Source organism: Astatotilapia calliptera, chromosome 1, assembly GCF_964374335.1.
Source record: "Astatotilapia calliptera chromosome 1, fAstCal68.1, whole genome shotgun sequence".
NCBI classification, from domain to species: domain Eukaryota; kingdom Metazoa; phylum Chordata; class Actinopteri; order Cichliformes; family Cichlidae; genus Astatotilapia; species Astatotilapia calliptera.
The window spans coordinates 2202205-2219148 of NC_137422.1; the positions used below are offsets into that span (position 1 = coordinate 2202205).

A 16944-nucleotide genomic window follows, 5' to 3' on the forward strand; every position below is an offset into this window, starting at 1 on the left:
TACTGCAAACAAAGAGAGTTGCTTTGTGCATACCTGTGTCTCGTGCATTTGAACCAGTTGAGGATGTCGGTGCATCGGGTGTAGTAAACCTGGTCAAATGGATGGGCATAAGACTCCTGCACAGTCACTGCATAACTAGAGGAACAGGGAAAAAAACAGCTTGACAGGATGAATTTCTAATTCTGGATAATCTTGTGTCATTATCGAATACACGAATATTAAATGTAATATATTAAAATACGTTTTTGTATTAACTGCAAACATCAAATATAACATAAATGTAAGTCCAACTTCACAATAGAAACCTTTTTTCTTTCCTCAACTAGTCAATGATATCCAAAAGCAGGTTATTAGGATGTCAAGCACTGATCTCATTATAAATACAACGGTTAGAATAAATCTAATTTTTAAATATGAAAAACTTTTAATAGCCATTGAGTCATCTGGGGAAAAAACATTTACTCTCCTTAAAGTTCACAACCGCTCAGGTTGTTATCAAGAAACTCATCTTCCTTACCCTCCGTAGCTGGCAGCGAGCTCACTCTGTGTTTTCATTGTGTTGAACAAAGGTTACTGAACTGAGTCTAACCTTTAGCGAGAAGTCAAAGCTGTAATAATCATCAGCAGTAATATCCATTTGCACAATTCCTACTGATTACACAGAGACATTATCGATCACAGCACCTGCACTCTCCGTAGCTCTCATCAGAAACAGCATTGTGCTTTTACCCAACATACTGCTGAGTGCTGGGACCACTCAAGCAGTCACATCACCATCTCTTTGAATTTACAGCCTCGATATGTCCCCAGGAGTAAACCTTTTCCCTTTTGCATTTGATTATTGGCAAACCCTCAGCTTTGATTTGTGGCGGCAGTCCATTAGTTCACTGCAGTATTTCTTTTGTTAAATATCATTTTGAATATTGAAGAGACTCAACTGGGGAAACGTACCTCTCCCAGTGGCTGCACACATTGGGATCATCGGGGTTTAGGGGTGACACCAGGGAGCTCAAACCGCTCAGGCTGAGCCACAGCAGAGCTTGGGGAGAAACTCCATCGGTAGCCATCGTCCTCCTCCTCCCTTGGTTCCTCCTTCTGTCCTCAGGGAAGGAAACGAAAACAGTGAGGAACACGAGTTCACCATTTATACTTTATGTTTTGATAACTTTTAACACGTCTATGCTGCTTTTTATTTCTTCTGCACTGGATTTCAAAGGATATTTTGAGAGCAACAGTTATAGAACACTACAGAGATTAACATTTTTTAAATACATAACTGACAAGTGTATATAATCTACACTCATTTCCACCCAAAATTTCAAATGATGTCATTCAACTAGCTGAGGCCCAAATACATGATGGTCTCAACAGCTCACTGTAACTGTGTAACTTACAGAAACACATGCGGACATAGCTTCTGACACACAAAGTGAATTTTATTATTTAAGGAGAATAATGGTGTAGTTCTGAGATTTTCCCTCCACCACGTACAGGGTTACACAAAACCACCCTCGTAATGATTTTTGCTGTGCTTGTTCTGAATCTTTGGAGATTGAATTGGGGATAAAATAGGCTCGTCTTAGCTGGGCTGGTTTGTTATAGCAATGGCAGAGAAACATGTTCAAATGAATGGTACGTAGCATATTGAGCAAAATAAGAACAGGTTTTCTGGGGTATAGGAAAGCTAACCCTCCTATTCAACGAGCAGCAGGGATTCCTGTAAGGGAGCCCATAAAGCCCAACAGTAACATATATAAATCAATCAAAAAACATGCTTTCTCAAACCCTAATATTGGATATAATAGGTAAGATACACTGGTGTCTGACTTGTAATTTCACTTTAAGCATGAGAAGGAGAAGACAGACACATAAAGAAAGGTTACTGTGTTACTGTAGCTCAGCGTTTTCACATATGATCACATAAACAGTCAGTTGGTTTTGTATCATTCAACTCAACTTTAACAAAGAGATTCATGAAAAACTTCAAAGACTGATGTGGCTGATTTTGCTCTAAAAACACCACAACTTCTTGTCTTTATGTATTTATGTATGAAAGTGAACATCTACCATTCACTCTTCCCTCTAAACAAAAATGCTTTGCATTGAAACAAACTAGTGTAATTACGATAAATATTTGTGACACGTGCTGAAAAACTGACACATGCCAGAATGACAACTCGATGTCAGATTCAGTGGACGCAAACAAGAAAAGCACAACGAGGAGTAAATACTAACATTTCTTAAGATGAGAACGATATAACAACCAATTCACAAGGTAGCTAAAGTTGTGTTTGGGGCGATCCACTGTAATTTTCTGTACAGCACGGGAAAGACAGATGAATACATATCAAAAGAAAAGAGCGTAGAAATGCAGAAATCTCCTGTACTGTGCAAAATTAAATAGTAGAGCAAGCTTGCAATGCTGAGAACACCATTGAGGAAACGCAACAACTCATTGTAGGGTTGTGTGTCTGTCACTACAACCATAAAGGAAACTGTCAATTATTCCCTAAAAATGCAGAAATTGCAGAATTTCAGTGCCCATAAATTACACTAACAGTAATTTAGTGTCATTTCTCACCGCTAGATGTATCACCTTTGTTATGCAATGGTACAATTCAATGCAAAAAAAGAATATCCAGCACAATGATTACCACGAGTTTTTCCTGTCAGTCTAAATTCTTAGCAGCCTGAGAGGATGAACGTCTCCACCCAGGAGCCTACATCCTCTGGGTGTTTGCACAATTAATGCTTTCTGGGAGCATTGTTGATGGCAGCTGTGGGATGATAGTGACATAAAATTCAACAGCAGACCCTTTCCTCATGACATCAGGCCTTTTCAGAGGCGCACACACTGACAGCCCGGGAAAATCACGGTGATGATGAATGGATAAATGAGTGACGGAGGTGTTGCAAACCAATTTCTCCCAGCCACGCTGTCATGTAAAAGAATGACAATTGAATGTTCGTTTGTGGACAACTGGTGGAGCGTTCCCATTAGTGTGATATGAGCCGTGCCATGAGAAGATGCTGAGAAGTCAGACAAGCAAGTTTGTGTTTTTTACAGGTGTCTGCTATGTGGACATTGTTGCAGACAGCTGTGACTACACCGAAACAGTGAATAATGAATGGACAGTGATGACATTAGTTTAATGTCCACAGCTACATCACTCACATCCGAGATGGGACAAATTGCTCGAGTGTAATAACAAGAAAAACATACGAACTTAAAAATGGATGAAACAACAAAGCTGAGGTTTTCTTCCCTGGTGCTGTTTTCTTTTGTAACATGGAGACACCTGTTCAGTAGGAGTGACTCTCATGCTACATGGGTCTGTCACCCAGTTTATTCCCTTCTGTGCTTTATAATCCCTCCATCATTCTGCTGGTAACATTACAGAAAAACACATAAACCCACTAATTACATTTTGTTACTCCTCATTCCAAATGGAATCAATTCATTTCACACAAAACTCCATAAGTTTTTTTTTAATTGCTTAAAATTGTTGCAAACGTATTAAAAATAAAAACAAAAATATAACACGTACATAAGCATTTCCAGCCTTTGCCATGACACTCAAAATTGAGCTCAGGTCCATCCTGTCTCCGCCGCTGATCACCTGTCAGATGTTTCGCCTGTGACAAATCCAGTTGGTTGGACATGATTCGGAAAGGCATCTTTCTATATAAGGTCCCAGAGTTGACAGAGCATGTCAGAGTTCAAACCAAGTGATGAAGTATGAGGAACTGTTTGTAGACCTCCAGTACGGGAATGTTTCAGGACACAGATCTGCGGAACGATGCTGAAACCATTTCTGCCCTAAGCACACAGCCAAGATAACAAAGGAGTGCCCTCAGGACCACTCTGTGAATATCCTTGAGTGGGCGAGCCAGAGCCCAGACTTGAACCTGATTGAACATCTGTGAAGAGATACGAAGATAGCTGTGTGCTCCCCGTCCAAAATTAAAGTGCTTAAGAGGATCCATAAAGGAGAACAGGAGAAACTGCCCAAAAATGGGATGTCAAGCTTGTAGCATCATACTCAAAAAGACTTGAGGGCGTAACTGAAATTGGATTTTACCCCCCTACAAAACGTGATTATCCAGAGTAAAGACCAGGCAGCAGAGCAGAGAGTGGCTGGCCTCTCTTAGAGATGCGGTGAGGAGTTTGGCCTTCTGGCCTTCTCTGCTCAAGCTGCTACTCCCGCGACCCGAACCCGGATAAGAGGCAGAAAAAGGACGGATGTTTGTCCTCAAATATAAAAAGCACTGAAAAACTGCTGTGTAGTGATACTGTGTATCTTCATAATATTTTATACTCCTTTTCTTTACCAATATACAGGGAGTGCAGAATTATTAGGCAAATGAGTATTTTGTCCACATCATCCTCTTCATGCATGTTGTCTTACTCCAAGCTGTATAGGCTCGAAAGCCTACTACCAATTAAGCATATTAGGTGATGTGCATCTCTGTAATGAGAAGGGGTGTGGTCTAATGACATCAACACCCTATATCAGGTGTGCATAATTATTAGGCAACGTCCTTTCCTTTGGCAAAATGGGTCAAAAGAAGGACTTGACAGGCTCAGAAAAGTCAAAAATAGTGAGATATCTTGCAGAGGGATGCAGCAGTCTCAAAATTGCAAAGCTTCTGAAGCGTGATCATCGAACAATCAAGCGTTTCATTCAAAATAGTCAACAGGGTCGCAAGAAGCGTGTGGAAAAACCAAGGCGCAAAATAACTGCCCATGAACTGAGAAAAGTCAAGCGTGCAGCTGCCAAGATGCCACTTGCCACCAGTTTGGCCATATTTCAGAGCTGCAACATCACTGGAGTGCCCAAAAGCACAAGGTGTGCAATACTCAGAGACATGGCCAAGGTAAGAAAGGCTGAAAGACGACCACCACTGAACAAGACACACAAGCTGAAACGTCAAGACTGGGCCAAGAAATATCTCAAGACTGGTTTTTCTAAGGTTTTATGGACTGATGAAATGAGAGTGAGTCTTGATGGGCCAGATGGATGGGCCCGTGGCTGGATTGGTAAAGGGCAGAGAGCTCCAGTCCGACTCAGACGCCAGCAAGGTGGAGGTGGAGTACTGGTTTGGGCTGGTATCATCAAAGATGAGCTTGTGGGGCCTTTTCGGGTTGAGGATGGAGTCAAGCTCAACTCCCAGTCCTACTGCCAGTTTCTGGAAGACACCTTCTTCAAGCAGTGGTACAGGAAGAAGTCTGCATCCTTCAAGAAAAACATGATTTTCATGCAGGACAATGCTCCATCACACGCGTCCAAGTACTCCACAGCGTGGCTGGCAAGAAAGGGTCTAAAAGAAGAAAAACTAATGACATGGCCTCCTTGTTCACCTGATCTGAACCCCATTGAGAACCTGTGGTCCATCATCAAATGTGAGATTTACAAGGAGGGAAAACAGTACACCTCTCTGAACAGTGTCTGGGAGGCTGTGGTTGCTGCTGCACGCAATGTTGATGGTGAACAGATCAAAACACTGACAGAATCCATGGATGGCAGGCTTTTGAGTGTCCTTGCAAAGAAAGGTGGCTATATTGGTCGCTGATTTGTTTTTGTTTTGTTTTTGAATGTCAGAAATGTAGATTTGTGAATGTGGAGATGTTATATTGGTTTCACTGGTAAAAATAAATCATTGAAATGGGTATATATTTGTTTTTTGTTAAGTTGCCTAATAATTATGCACAGTAATAGTCACCTGCACACACAGATATCCCCCTAAAATAGCTAAAACTAAAAACAAACTAAAAACTACTTCCAAAAACATTCAGCTTTGATATTAATGAGTTTTTTTGGGTTCATTGAGAACATGGTTGTTGTTCAATAATAACATTATTCCTCAAAGATACAACTTGCCTAATAATTCTGCACTCCCTGTAGTGTGCTTCCTTTCACTTTACATTCATTCATATTATTAGGGCAAGCACAAGGAGTCCTAAAGCAGTCGATCAATAAAATATTGATACAGGAACCAATACAATATATTTCCATACTGGTATTTTATCCTCTCCCATAATGCTAATGCTTATATGTGTCAAAGGTAAACATGACCCAGACCAATCAATATACAGAGCACACACACATGACCTCTAACTCTGAAAGCAACCAACACACTGTTTAAGTATTTTTATTTTAATATATACCCAAAGCTAAACAAAAAATAGCATAACAAGGGTTGAATTTTAAAGTATTGCCTCATTAGATTATTACAAATATCAGAATAATGAAGTGGTACCTATGGTGCTGCTTACCTTGAACAAGGCTGGGTGTGATGGATGGTGAAATGCTGTCAAACAGATTTCTATTACAGGAAAAAATGACCCACTATTGGAGGATGGTGAACGGACCTCAGAATGCCTGTTTTAAGACAAAGACATAAAAAAACAAATATTTATTAAATAAATGAAGTTGAACAGTGAGAAGAAGATTTCATTCATTTCCTTCTAGGAAAACAAGAGCAGAAAATGTATGTTCTTGTATGCTTCGTCTCTCACACTTTAGTTTTATCCAAGTGCTTCACCACAACGTCTTAATCATCACCTTGTAGTCAAATGCACCTAAGGACACCAAAACTGCAGAGAACTCACTTCCTCTAATTAATTCAATTTCAGCAGATACATTCGAGCTTCCATCTGATATTCCTTAGGATTAAACTGTAAGATAAGTCAAAACCCTCAAACATTCAGTCAGCAATAGTTTTACCTGAGCTCTGTCATATTTTATCAGTTTTATGAACATTAAAAACATCAGAACCAAAGAACTACAGTAATGTGAATTAGAATGTGTGTCTGCAGTAAGGCGGTGTGTGGATATACAGAGCTATGGGATAGTTTGACACACTTTCAGTAGATTCTTATTCCTCATGAAGCACCGTCATGTAGGTGTCTGATCAGCGCCGAATTCATTCTCCACACATCCGGCAAGATTTATATAGATTTGTCTTCAGCCAAAGGTACAGCGAGGAGTCTTAAAACAAAATGAATGGGTGTGCAGAACAGGATCGACTCCATGCCATGAATAAGATAGCAGCTAGTGGCAATGGCTAATAACAAAGCTAATGCTAGAGGTAGATGGAAAACGTTATCAGCCCTGTCCTGCCTATAGTGTTCATTTAATAGAATAACACAATAGTGTCTAATAATTTCTGTTTCTCTTAAAGTACTAGATTGAAACTGTGAAACAGTGTACCAGGAATTAGACAGAACCCTAAATTATAAACTGAATTTCATCTGCAGTAAATATACAACCTTTTTGGACTTTTTAAACTACCTAATATTTGTACAACTAGGATTCCACTGAACTATCAGAAAAATGAGAAGCTAGCCGGGGCATCGATACTCGTTGCTATGTAACAATATTGTTTGTTTATTTGTAAGGAACCCCATTAGCTTCCACAACAGTGGTTGCTAGTCTTCCTGGGGCCCAAACCATCAAATACCACCGAATAAAATGTTACACAATAAGTTGGATGCAAAATGTCCACATAATTTGGCTCTTACATCCACAATAAGGTTTTACAATTCTGAAAATATAAGCATGTAAATATTAAAAATTGTAAAAAACACTCAAACAAAATACACAATTTCCATTACAAGTGACATTACCCTCTGACAATATTTACAAATAAATTTAAAAACTGCCTAAATAGGCTTTTAGGTGATTTTTAAAATTATGAATAGAAGCCAATTCTCTAATTGCATAAGGCAACTTATTCCACTGAAAAGATGCTCTAAATATAACAGAGTTTTTCAAAAAGTTACAATTTAGTAAGTCAAGGAGTTACTAAATTGTGGTTAGTTGAGAATCGTGTAGCATGATTATGTATTTCATCTGGATGCTGCAACTGAGCATAAAAAAGTGTGGTGTGTTTACCAGTATTGCTTTCTTTAAAAATACAAGTAAACCATAGTATAATTTAGCTTGTACAGAAAGCCAAGAAAGTTTATCGTGCATTTTATCAATATCTGTATAATATTAACCTTAACACCAATCTGGCCGCCCTATTTTGGACTAACTGAAGTCTGTTCAGATCTGTCTTATTAGCTGCTGACCAAATGATTAAACAGTACTCTAGATGAGATAATACTAGTGCATTAATGACATCATTAATGTCATTGTAATGACATTAACATTGTAATAGCCTTTGAAGGATTGTTGTTACTTTAATATGATATACGCACACATACACACACCCACATCGTGATACCGGTACTCAAAGTGTGTCAGAAGAAAAAGTAGTGTTCAAGACAATGTCTTTGTGCATCTACAGGCAGTCTGTGAGGGGCTGCTAAGAGAAAAACTGTGGTACTGCATGAGGAAGTCAGGAGCGGCAGAAGTATGTGAGGCTTGTGCAGGACATGTATGAGTGTGGTGGGGTGTGGGGCAGGAGCGACACATGGGTTTAAGGTGGGAGTGACTCTGATTGGTCTGGTTGATAGATGAGGTCAAAGAGGAGTCTAATAATTATGTTTTTCCTTCTTTCATCCCTTTGTATGTGATACGCCTTGATGACGGATACCCAGTAGGATTGTCTTATATGCATCATGTTCCCTCCATTTAGGCTGGAATTGGTTTGATGTTTAAAGGCACACAGTGATGGAAAAACAACAACAACAAAAGGAACAAGCCTGTTTTGAAAATGTGAGGAGCAGAAAGTGTGCAAGGCGTAGAGAACATGAAGGCAGATGAGTTTAAATACCCAGGCTGAACCATCCAAAGCAAAGGACTGTGCATAAGAGACTTAAGTATTATTATGTGAAAGGGATGGTTAACAATGATGAACAAATGATTTGATGCCCCCTGGTGCCCCAATCCAAAAATCACGAGTCTAAAGTAATAAGACAGAAAACATGATATGCAAGAGAAAGAGAGCATATTTCTCCCGACTTGGTTTCTCTTCATTGGTTCACTGTTACATTCAATTCCATTTAAAATCCTTCATCTCACATACAAGGGCTTGAATAATCAGGCCCCATCTTATTTTAAAGGTCTCATAGTACCATATCACCATGATACCACAATTCACTCAGAAGCTGCTGGATACTTGTGGTTCCTCTGGTATTCAAAAGTAGAATGGGAGGCAGAACCTTCAGACGCCTCTTCTGTGGAACCACCTTCCAGTTTTGGACTTGGGATTTTGATCAGGTGATCCTGGACCCTCCTTTAGTTATGCTCCAATAAGCTTGGGCTGCTGGGGGCTTCCCATGATGCATCAAATATATTCAGTGGGGAAGCCGGTACTGGTCCGTGAGTCGTTTGGCTCTGGGCCGTGAGAGTTGAGGCTCGGGTGTGAAATTTATGGTTTCAGGGTTTTTATCATTAACTGGGTTTCCCTGGGTCTTTTCCCGTGTTGTAGTTGTGTGTCTTATTTTGAAAGAAATATTTACGCGAAACCATAGCGACCAGAGAGCATTAAGGGGCAGAGAGGAGGATGTTACTCTCAATGTTGTTGGTGCATTTCAGGAGGACGCTGCTAATAAAGTTACACAATTACACAGGGAATTCGTGTTTCTTATTATATTTACAAAATACCACAGTTTTGGTCGAGGTCGTATTATTTTATTTTGTAGAATTTATCGGCGGCACCTTAAAGGCCGGTCCGTGAAAATATTGTCTGACATTACACCGGCCTGTGGTGCACAAAAGGTTGGGGACCGCTGGCTTAAATGCACAGAGCTGTGGCACGTTTCCCCATGATTCTCAAAACTTCATATCGAGTGCTGCAGCTTCAAAAGCTGACATGAGAACTAGTTTAATGGCAGCAAGTTGAAGTAGCTTTTTTCTAATTGTTGCACTTTGAAATTAACTGAAATAAAAATGAAAATGACTCAATATATTGGTTTTGGAAGCATCTGCACTTTAGTTCTTAAATCTTCTGCATAATACATTACTGCCTTTTTTTCTGTCAGTGACGTGTGTTGGCTTTGTTTTCAGTGGTTACTGTTTCTCATAACAACAAACTGAAAGTGACAGAAAAATCAATAAAAACACTGTTTTATTGTTTTGTAACAATATTCCTCCAGCCTTGATGAATGTCTCATCATGAGCGTTTTAAAGCGCAGCGCTGTCAGATAGTGAGGATACACAGAGTTGCAGAGAAGACTTACAGACACTAGTATTATGAGTTTATAGAGGAAGTGGGTCTGATTTATTATGCAGCACTGGGGAAACATTCAGGCATACACTGAAAATCACAGCTATATTTAGAGGTTTTTTAAGGATTATATTGAGAGACACATGGCAGAAACACTCATGTGTCATACATCTTTGTTCTTTTGCCATCAGATTCTGTAGCGTACCTTTAAAACACATAATTCGAAGATGCTGATCCTTATTCACCAAGTTTTTTGTCTGTGTTTGTCTGCTGCACCTGAAGCATTTACAAGTCATCCAGAGGACAACATTTGAGGTATGTTTATGATTTCTTTTTTTTTAAATGACCCAATTTTTAAAAAATGAAGAAACACTGGAAGCCCAACTCCAAAAACACAAACTGGGATCTCTGCCTGAAGCATCCATATAACTGTAATACCTGTCAGCATCCTGAAGTTCACTTCCATGAGTAGTCAGAGGTCGTTAGTAAATTTTTACCAGCCACAGCAGCATAGCTGGTGTTGTTATGTTCATGGAGACACGCATCTGGAGCAGGAATTCACGTAATAATGTTGTAATGACTCGAGTTGTCATCAATCAGTATATTGAAGGGTGTCGTGGCTGGTGCAATTTCATAGCAAGATCATCTCTGGCTATATAAGTACTCAGTATTCCTGGGTCGAATAATATACAGAGTCCTCATTTTGATGTGAACTACACACCTGTAAAGTTTTCTGAATGTATCTTGCTCAGTGGCTCTGCAGAGATGGGGAAACATAAAGCACAGCAAGTGTCTTCAGGTTCACGTTTTGTCTTAAGGACACACAAACACAAAGTAAAAACCGTACCAGCTCCACTATTGTGACTGGTGAAGACTGTTTATTATGTTCTGTTTCATAGTTCTGTGCCTACCAACAATCAGTCAGGCTGCACACAAACCAACTCAAGTTGCAAAGTATTAAATATTGTTTAAAAAACAGCTTTCAAACAAAACAATTTCAATTCGGTCTGGAATGTTTTCCAATTATGGTGAAACCATGAATGAATGTCTGCTTTTGACTTGATTTTTACTTCTTTTCTATTCTAAAAATTCAAGTGGGACCTTGGTGGATTACTTTGTATAGATCAGTGACGACAGGGTCGAGGTTGTAAAAGCTGTGTATGCAGGTTTTTGTGGAGCATGAAATACAAGCAGGTTTTTATTGGAAAGAAAGAAGATTCTGTTACTGCAACTAGAGAGGAAACATTCACAGAAGAACACAGGACTCTTACGACTTTCATTTACTTAGCTGCACACAAACCAAACACGTCTTTGACAGTTTCACATATATTTTACAGAACAGAGCTGTTACTTTACTACGGAAGAGGATTAGGACCACTGGAAAGAAATCTGAGAAAAAAGTCATAGTGAAAAAACACCCAGCACGCCCATGCGGGCGGTTTATCCTTCAAGCTCGGGTCCTCTACCAGAGGCCTGGGAGCTTGAGGGTCCTGCGCAGTATCTTAGCTGTTCCCAGGACTGCGCTCTTCTGGACAGAGATCTCCGATGTTGTTCCCGGGATCTGCTGGAGCCACTCGCCTAGCTTGGGAGTCACCGCACCTAGTGCTCCGATTACCACGGGGACCACCGTTACCTTCACCCTCCACATCCTCTCGAGCTCTTCTCTGAGCCCTTGGTATTTCTCCAGCTTCTCGTGTTCCTTCTTCCTGATATTGCTGTCATTCGGAACCGCTACATCGATCACTACGGCCGTCTTCTTCTGTTTGTCTACCACCACTATGTCCGGTTGGTTAGCCACCACCATTTTGTCCGTCTGTATCTGGAAGTCCCACAGGATCTTAGCTCGGTCATTCTCCACCACCCTTGGGGGCATCTCCCATTTTGACCTCGGGACTTCCAGGTTATACTCGGCACAGATGTTCCTGTACACTATGCCGGCCACTTGGTTATGGCGTTCCATGTATGCCTTGCCTGCTAGCATCTTGCACCCTGCTGTTATGTGCTGGATTGTCTCTGGGGCATCTTTACACAGCCTGCACCTGGGGTCTTGCCTGGTGTGATAGACCCCAGCCTCTATGGATCTTGTACTCAGAGCTTGTTCTTGTGCTGCCATGATTAGTGCCTCTGTGCTGTCTTTCAGTCCAGCTTTGTCCAGCCACTGGTAGGATTTCTGGATATCAGCCACCTCCTCTATCTGCCGGTGGTACATACCGTGCAGGGGCCTGTCCTTCCATGATGGTTCCTCGTCTCCCTCCTCTTTCTTGGGTTTCTGCTGCCTGAGGTATTCACTGAGCACTTGGTCAGTTGGGGCCATCTTCCCAATGTATTCTTGGATGTTCGTTGTCTCATCCTGAACTGTGGTGCTGACACTCACCAGTCCCCGGCCCCCTTCCTTCCGCTTAGCGTACAGCCTCAGGGTGCTGGACTTGGGGTGAAACCCTCCATGCATGGTAAGGAGCTTTCTTGTCTTTATGTCAGTGGCTTCTATCTCCTCCTTTGGCCAGCCTATTACCCCAGCAGGGTACCTGATCACGGGCAGGGCGTACGTGTTGATGGCCCGGATCTTGTTCTTACCATTCAGCTGACTCCTCAGGACTTGCCTGACCCTCTGCAGGTACTTGGTGGTTGCAGCTTTTCTAGCGGCCTCTTCATGGTTCCCATTCGCCTGTGGGATCCCCAAGTACTTGTAACTGTCCTCTATGTCTGCAATGTTGCCTTCTGGTAGTTCAATCCCCTCAGTTCTGACTACCTTCCCTCTCTTTGATACCATCCGACTACACTTCTCCAGTCCGAACGACATTCCAATGTCATTGCTGTATAGCCTGGTAGTGTGGATCAGTGAATCGATGTCTCGTTCACTCTTGCCATACAGCTTGATGTCATCCATGTACAGGAGGTGGCTGACAACTGCTCCGTTCCGTAGTCGGTATCCGTAGCCAGTCTTGTTAATGATCTCACTGAGGGGGTTCAGGCCTATGCAGAACAGCAGTGGGGACAGAACATCTCCTTGGTAGATCCCGCACTTGATGTTGACTTGTGCTATGGGCTTGGAGTTGGCCTCTAGTGTTGTACGCCACATCCCCATTGAGTTCCTGATGAAGGCTCTTAGGGTCCCATTGATCTTGTACAATTCTAGGCATTCCAGTATCCAGCTGTGGGGCATTGAGTCATAGGCCTTCTTGTAATCAATCCAGGCAGTGCACAGGTTGGTCAGTCTGGTCTTGCAGTCTCGGCTGATTGATGGTTACTGGACCCTGTTCAGGGAGGTCGCTGTGGTCTGCCCTCAGATCCACTAGCCACTGAGCATTGCCGTTATGGGTTACATCCTTCTCCCATATGCTCTTCCAGTATTGCTCCGTCTCCAGCCTTGGTGGTGCTGTTCTCTTATTGTTCTCTTGCCACTGAGAGTACACCTTTGCTGGTTCTGTGGAGAACAGCTGGTTTATTCTCCTGCCTTCTATCTCTCTGGTGTACCTCCTCAAGCGGCTGGCCAAGGCTGTGAGTCTTTGCTTGGCAGTTTCCAAGGCCTCAGGTATGGACAGCTTGCTGTATTTCTTAGGCACCTTCTTTGTCGCACCTTGCTGCAACTCCGTTAGTTGGCTAACCTCCCTCCGTGCTACTTTGATCTTGCCCTCTAGCCTCCTTCTCCATGGAGGGTACTGCCCCTTGTCGCTGTTCAACTTGTAGCCAAGCATCTCACTGATCACTGCTGCCGTATTGTAGATCAGCTTGTTAGTGTCGGTAATCGTGGTTGTAGGTATTGCCCGTAGTGCTGCATTAACATCATCTAGCAGACCTTCTGAGGGTACTTCACGTAATCTTGGTAACCGGCTACGGGGTATCCAGGTTTCAAACTTGGCCATGATCCTATTTTTCAGGTCAGTTCCTCTCGCACTCAACGATCCTTCTCCTATCGCACTTGGGGCTATGTACCCAATCTCGGGTGGGGGTGATGATATCTCCCCCCTGACCTGGCGTCCTGACTCCTCCTTGCCGTAGCTGTTAGATTTGTATTGTTGATTGTCATTTATGCTTAGAAATATTTAACCATATATGCTTAGAGGTGTATAATCATTTGTAGATTGAAAGAATGTCTCATCCTAGGAGGTCTGTAACAGCTCTGTGTAGCATGAAGGGGGAGTGCGTTCACTCCCTCTACAGAGTGTTCCGGCGTAGATCACACCTCCTAGGAGAGGTCGTATCTTTTCTTATTGATTTATGGTATAGCAAGCACACGTATATCTGTTTAAGTATAAGAGCCTTTTGTTCAGATGGACCGCTAGACTCCTGGCACCAGCTTTGGGGAGTCTTCACAGGGTCACATCTGGATCTCTCACACACACACACACACACACACACACACACACACACACACACACACACACACACACACACACACACACACACAGGCAAGGTACTCTTTGTGTGTATGTAGACGTCATATGTTAATGAACCGATGCATATTCATGCAACCTCAATAAAAGAACAGTGGTACGGGAGAACGGACGTGAGCAACTGGGGTCAGCCGAAGGAACGGCGCTTTGTCCGGTCTCTCCCGTGCACGAGATACATGAAGAACTTTGCCTACTGGTGTCTTGCTTTGCAGTGTAATTATATTCAATTCAATTCAATTCAATTTTATTTATATAGCGCCAAATCACAACAAAAGTCGCCTCAAGGCGCTTCATAGATACAGAGAAAAACCCAACAATCATATGACCCCCTATGAGCAAGCACTTTGGCGACAGTGGGAAGGAAAAACTCCCTTTTAACAGGAATTGTCCTCAACGTTCCAGCGGATAGGTTCAAGCTACAAACCTATCAGTAGCATTTGTGTTGTACCTCGTCAATCTCTAGCTGTGAGAGCAGTCCCTTCTTTCGAATGTTGGAACACTGAGCTACTAGTTGTTTCGCCGTCATTGTGGATGTTGGGTATCGAAGAATCCATAGGTCCCTCATCCTATTCATGTAGCCCCTTCTGCCGGGGTTACTTGCGTAGTAGCATTCCAACAACGCCCTGTTTTCGTCCCTTGCCCACCGATGCCTTCTTGTTCCAGTATATATATATATATACTGGAACAAGTAACGGTTTTTAACGGTTCTCACGTAAAAAACCCTGAGAACCGTTAATTTCACACCCGAGCCCAGTACTAAACTACTCACGGGCCTGCATGTACATATACCGTATTTTCACGACCATAAGGCGCACTTAAAAGTCTTAGATTTTCTTCAAAAAGTACGGCGCGCCCTATAGCGCAGTGCGCCCTGTGTGTTGTAAGGAGGACGTAGTAGAGAACACCATGAGAACGCTAAAGGGTGAAGTGTGGGCGCAACCCTGAAAATGGCAAAGAGACACGCTTATGAAGCACAGTTTAAACTGAAGGCCATCAGCTACGCGGAGGAACATGGAAATCGAGCAGCGGCGAGAGAATTTAAGATTAACGAATCGATGGTTCGCAAATGGAGGAAGCTGGAAAACAAGCTCCGGCAGGTCAAGAAAACGCAGCTGAGTTTCCGCGGACATAAGGCGAGGTGGCCCGAGTTGGAGGAAAGACTCGAGCGGTGGATCATCGAGCAAAGAACGAGCGGGAGAAGCATTTCGACGGTCACCATTCGGCTAAAAGCAGTTTCACTTTCACTTTTTATGAAACGGTGCCATTTTTCCATCAGGACCGGGACTACGGTAGCGCAGCAACTTCCAGCGGATTATAAGGAAAAGCTGGCCATCTTCGACTCCTACTGCAGCAAACACATCGGCGACAAAAACATCCAGCCCAGCCACATCACAAACATGGACGAGGTCCCGCTCACTTTTGACATCCCGGTGAGTCACACTGTGGAGAAGCTGGGGACCAGCACGGTAGCGATATGCACAACGGGGTATGAAAAGTCTTCTTTTACTGTTGTGCTTGACTGCCATGCTAATGGACAGAAACTGCCGCCTATGGTGATTTTTAAGAGAAAGACTTTGCCTAAAGAGAAGTTTCCAGTAGGAATCATCATTAAGGCAAATGAAAAGGGCTGGATGGATGAGGAAATGATGAAAGACTGGCTGAGGGAGGTGTATGTAAGGAGACCAGGTGGTTTTTTCCACGCATCACCATCGCTGTTGATCTGTGACTCTATGCGTGCCCATCTCACAGCCGATGTGAAAAAACTAGTGAAACAAATGAACTGTGAGCTTGCTGTCATTCCGGGAGGCCTGACAAAGGAACTCCAACCGCTGGACATCGGTGTGAACCGCCCGTTCAAAGTAAGGCTGCGAGCGGCCTGGGAGCGATGGATGACCGATGGAGACCACAGTTTCACTAAGAGTAGAAGGCAGCGCCGGGCGAGTTACGCCACAATTTGCGAATGGATTGTAGATGCTTGGGCTAACATGTCTGCTGGCACTGTTGTTCGAGCTTTCGCAAAAGCCGGCATCATTTCCGAGGAGCCGCACGGAAAGTGACTCTGACAGTGAAGAAAGTGAACCTGGCATGTTTGATGGAGATTTAGCGCAGCTGTTCAATTCAGACACAGAGGATGAGGACTTCGATGGGTTTGATTGATGATAAAAATGTGAGTACCAAACTTTGTTTTGCTCCTGCTTTATTTTTAAATACGCACACTTGTATGCTTGTGTGTTGTTGATGATGACGATTACCAGTAATAGAAATGTGAGTAAGGTACCGAACTCAGGTTTGCTCCCGCTTTATTTTTAAATACGCATACGGTACTTGTATGCGCCCTATGATCCAGTGCGCCTTATGTGTGTGTTAAATACAGTAATGGCACACATAACTGAGACTGCGCCTTTTAGTACAGTGCGTCTTATGGTCGTGA

The 16944-nt window shown here is 42.6% G+C and overlaps 1 protein-coding gene across 4 annotated transcripts in view; it reads right to left on the reverse strand.

The window, feature by feature from the left end:
• The window catches only part of LOC113034360 (multiple epidermal growth factor-like domains protein 11), a 265441-nt gene that overhangs the window by 193126 nt on the left and 55371 nt on the right, over positions 1-16944 (reverse strand). For all 4 annotated transcript variants that reach the window (XM_080299954.1, XM_080299959.1, XM_080299956.1 and 1 more), the window contains exons 2-4: positions 6278-6383; positions 952-1095; positions 34-135 (exon numbers count right to left, since the gene is read on the reverse strand). In XM_080299954.1, the coding sequence (XP_080156080.1) occupies positions 34-135; positions 952-1067 (218 nt within the window). In that variant the 5' untranslated portion in view covers positions 1068-1095; positions 6278-6383. The remainder of the gene's footprint in view (positions 1-33; positions 136-951; positions 1096-6277; positions 6384-16944) is intronic.